The sequence below is a fragment of the Vicia villosa genome, linkage group LG4, assembly GCF_029867415.1.
Source record: "Vicia villosa cultivar HV-30 ecotype Madison, WI linkage group LG4, Vvil1.0, whole genome shotgun sequence".
Lineage (NCBI taxonomy): Eukaryota > Viridiplantae > Streptophyta > Magnoliopsida > Fabales > Fabaceae > Vicia > Vicia villosa.
This window is the reverse complement of record NC_081183.1, coordinates 123,720,367-123,724,098: the sequence shown is the minus strand read 5'-3', so window position 1 is coordinate 123,724,098 and position 3,732 is coordinate 123,720,367. Positions and strand designations below refer to the sequence as shown.

Genomic DNA, 3,732 nt, shown 5'->3' with positions numbered 1-3,732 from the left:
TAATTGAGGGTTGAGTTTTAAGGAAACTCTTAATGAAGTACTATATCGAGGATATAGAGATAAAACTTCACCTATGTGAATTTCGAGATGGTGCCGTCTCAAAGTGAGAGTTGGAGTTTCTCTCATGAAAAATTCATGAAAACAGGAAAAGCACATGGCCATAAATAGTGCTAGGCGAGATATGTAGGCGAAGAAAACCTTAAAAGTGTGTGTATAGCAATGCCGGTCTGATCACATGGGATAATGGTTCAAAGCATAGCTACCTAACGTTCCGATCATACAGATTTTAAATTTGAAATATATTTTAAAATTGATGTAGTTTATATACCATTAGAACAAAATTTTAAAATTAATTTGTTAAATATTTTCATTTTCTATTACTTTCTATATTGGCATATTCGAAAACACTTGTGTCTATAAATAGTTTATATCCCAAAATTTTCTAATGTATTTTTGTTAAATAGTTTATATCCCAAAGTTTTCTAATGTATTTTTTTATTTATTTAATTTAGTATTGAATGTATTCGGATACGGAGATCTAGTAGACATGCATTAGCAATGCAACAACTAAAAATTAAATAAAATAATATTATGTGTTTATAAATTTTTAAGCTTTTTTGAAAGTATTAGGGATGACAATTGTACTCATCTCCAACAGGTTATACCCTCAAAAAGTACCCACAACGGGTAGAGTAAAAATTCGCAAAATGGGTACGGGCACGGACATGGACAATTACTTACCCGTGAAAATAAGCGGGTATGGACGTGGATACCTTAGTACCCAACCTGCCCCATACCCTTATAATATATATTTTTTATATTTTTACTTTTACTATTATATTATATACAATGTATGCTTATCAATTTTATAAAATACATCAATATTAAACTTGAACACATTTTAATAAATGTCTTTATTTATTTCTTAGATCAATAATAATATTCTTGAATTTTTTTAAATGTTGTTAAAAGCTTAAAAGGACATGATAAATTATAACTGATCGATAGTTTTTTTTATTAGATATGCAGGTAAACAGTTACGGGTATAGGTACTTAGGTACCCATATGGTACAGATACGAGTACACAAGTTGGTGCCCACGCAGGTAAGGGCTTGGCTACGGAGATTTTTTCAAATTGCAGGTTTGGGGATGGGTATTAAAGTACCTTGCCCATACCCTGCCAATTGTCATCCCTAGAAAGTATGAAAACAGAAAATAAATTAAATAAAATTAAAAAACAAGGAATTTAGGATTTTTAGGATGGTGTCCCTTATTTTGACCCAAAATAGGGAATTTGATCCCTTATTTTTTTTTTGATAAAATGACACAGTAAAATTTTGATTCACAGTTAATTTTTCAAAAAAATTGAGTTTTTTACGTTAGGTCGCGCAATGGCTAGAAAGCGACACAAGGCCAGAACGCGACAATACAATTCCTATGACTAAAATATTAGGTAAAATCGACAGAGTCCCCGCAAACAACACTAATTTCAATGAGAAATGTGTAGTAAATAAGGTAAGGTGTGTTTTTGGATATGTATCTCCGAATTCATCCAGAAATTTTTTGGAGATGGATCTCTGAACCAATTTTTAATAAAAACGAAATAAGGTGCGTTCCGAGATGCATTTCTAAAAAAATTTCAAAGATAATTTCGGATTTTTGGAGGTGGGAGTGACACCATAAAAATTGCCAAAAATAACATGTTCTCAATAGAAATATATCCACTATTATTTAGCACAAACCGCTTGGAATACGCCATCCATATGTGGAGGTTTGCGACCCAGTTATATCAAAGAGAATCAACATTACAATGATAATTTCACAAAACTTCATAAACATTACACCCCTTTGTTACGTGTCGGTCAAAGGTCTAAATGACTATGACTCAATCCATATCAAATCCACTCCACTTGACCCAAAGTATAAAACAGTTCACACATTAAGAGCAATGTATAATCTCCAATCTCCACTTTCACCACACTTATCGTGAATTTTAAACTGACTTGGGCATTTGAGAGCTAACCATGCAAGTCCATCCCGCGCTACCGTAAATGAGAATGGAGCTATCGTTCAAGATCATCGATTTGCTGTGCGATGACCCAAGTCTTGGCCGGGAGCTCTTGGAGGCTTATGCCCAACTGCAAGGAAATGGATATTTCTGATTTCTGCAGGCTCATAGTGGTGGCCTTTGAAAAGCTTCTTCCTCTCCTCCTTGAAAATATTGAGAGTATGAAAAAGAATGAAAACTCGATTGAAGCCAAGCAAACAGTTGTGAAGATGAATGCGGACACTATATTCAAGGCGAAGTCAGTGATCGGAGAGATGAAGGCTCAGCTGGGTCAGAGACGTCAGGAGCAACTCTCTAAAAATGAGAGATCTATATCAATCCGCCGTCGGCTTGAGGAGCTGTCGAAGGAAATGTCTGACTTGAAGGTGGAGTTGGAGCTTATTACCAAGCAGGAGGAGGAATTTGCTAAGGAGATTGCTCCCACGTAGGCACATATGCTAAGGATGACTGTCGATGCCGTCGTTGTTAGCAAAGATACGACTCAAGTCGAAATAGAGATCAAGGTGCTCAAGGACGAAGCTGACAACTTGGAAAACCGGGCTACAGATCTTCATTTCGAATTGCGGTCTTTCAAGAAGCAATATGGCCACTCATGATCTTGTTGAGCTCATCTGCGTATGGTTTTATTTGATGTAATATTTATTTTTTTATTTTTTGTAATTTTTGACAATTGGTTTTTTGGACCAACTTTTAATGCAATGTTTTTGTTTCATTTTATGCTGGTTTTTTCAATACTTTTATCCAGATCTGTTTGGACTTTCGATTTACGTCGTCGAAATGGTGAATTCTTGAAGGGTAGGTTTATACCTCTTTAACTACTTACCATTTACCTTGATAACCCGTCAATCTGCGGCCAGTTCTTCTAACTCATAAGCGTTGTTGGTAAAGACTTGTAATACCTTAAACGGTCCTTCCCAATTTGGTGACCATTTTCCTAAAACCCTATCATTTCTGTCCATAGGTAATATCACTTTCCAAACCAAATCATTAATAGCAAACACCTTGTTTTTTTACCTTTTTATTGTAGGCTCTAGTCACTCTATCCTTTTGTTTTCTTAATAAGTTGAGAGCCAACATTCTCTCTTCATCCAAATTGACAAGCTCATCCGTCATCATACTCCAATAGTCTTCGATTGGTATCTCATGTTGTCTTTGTATTCTTACTGATTGGACGTATATTTCGACTGGTAGTACAACATCATGTCCATATGTAAGTCGAAATGGCGTGGTGCCGGTTGCTTCCTTGGGAGATGTTCTACATGCCCACAAAGCTTGGTCTAGTGATTGATGCCAACTCTTTGGCTTCTTTCCTACATGCTTTTTAATTAGGCTAATTATTACTTTATTGGCAGCTTCAACCTGACCATTTGCTTGAGCGTAGTACGGTGTCGATGTTAACAACTTGATGCCAACCTCTTGCGCAAACTCTTTCATTTTTTTCCCTGTGAACACTGTCTCTTGGTCGGTTGTGATGGTTTCTGGTATTCCAAATCAACATATAATGTGATTTTGTATGAAGTCTATCACAGCTTCTTGATCAACGTTTTTCAAGGCTACGGCCTCGACCCACTTTGTAAAGTAATCAATACCGACCAAAATGTACCTCTGCTGTTTTGACGAACCTGGTTTTATTTCCCCAATTACATCCAAAGCCCATCCTCTGA

General features: G+C 35.9%; 1 protein-coding gene across 1 annotated transcript; it reads right to left on the bottom strand.

The window, feature by feature from the left end:
- Nucleotides 1-3,055: 3,055 nt before the first annotated feature.
- LOC131597799 (uncharacterized) lies at nt 3,056-3,502 on the bottom strand. The gene has a single exon (XM_058870466.1). The coding sequence runs from the start codon at nt 3,500-3,502 to the stop codon at nt 3,056-3,058; it is 447 nt and encodes a 148-aa protein (XP_058726449.1).
- Between the last annotated feature and the right edge of the window lie 230 nt (nt 3,503-3,732).

Excerpts from the sequence above, each read along its gene's own strand:
- LOC131597799 (XM_058870466.1), bottom strand. The coding sequence starts at position 3,502 with ATGAAAGAGTTTGCGCAAGAGGTTGGCATCAAGTTGTTAACATCGACA.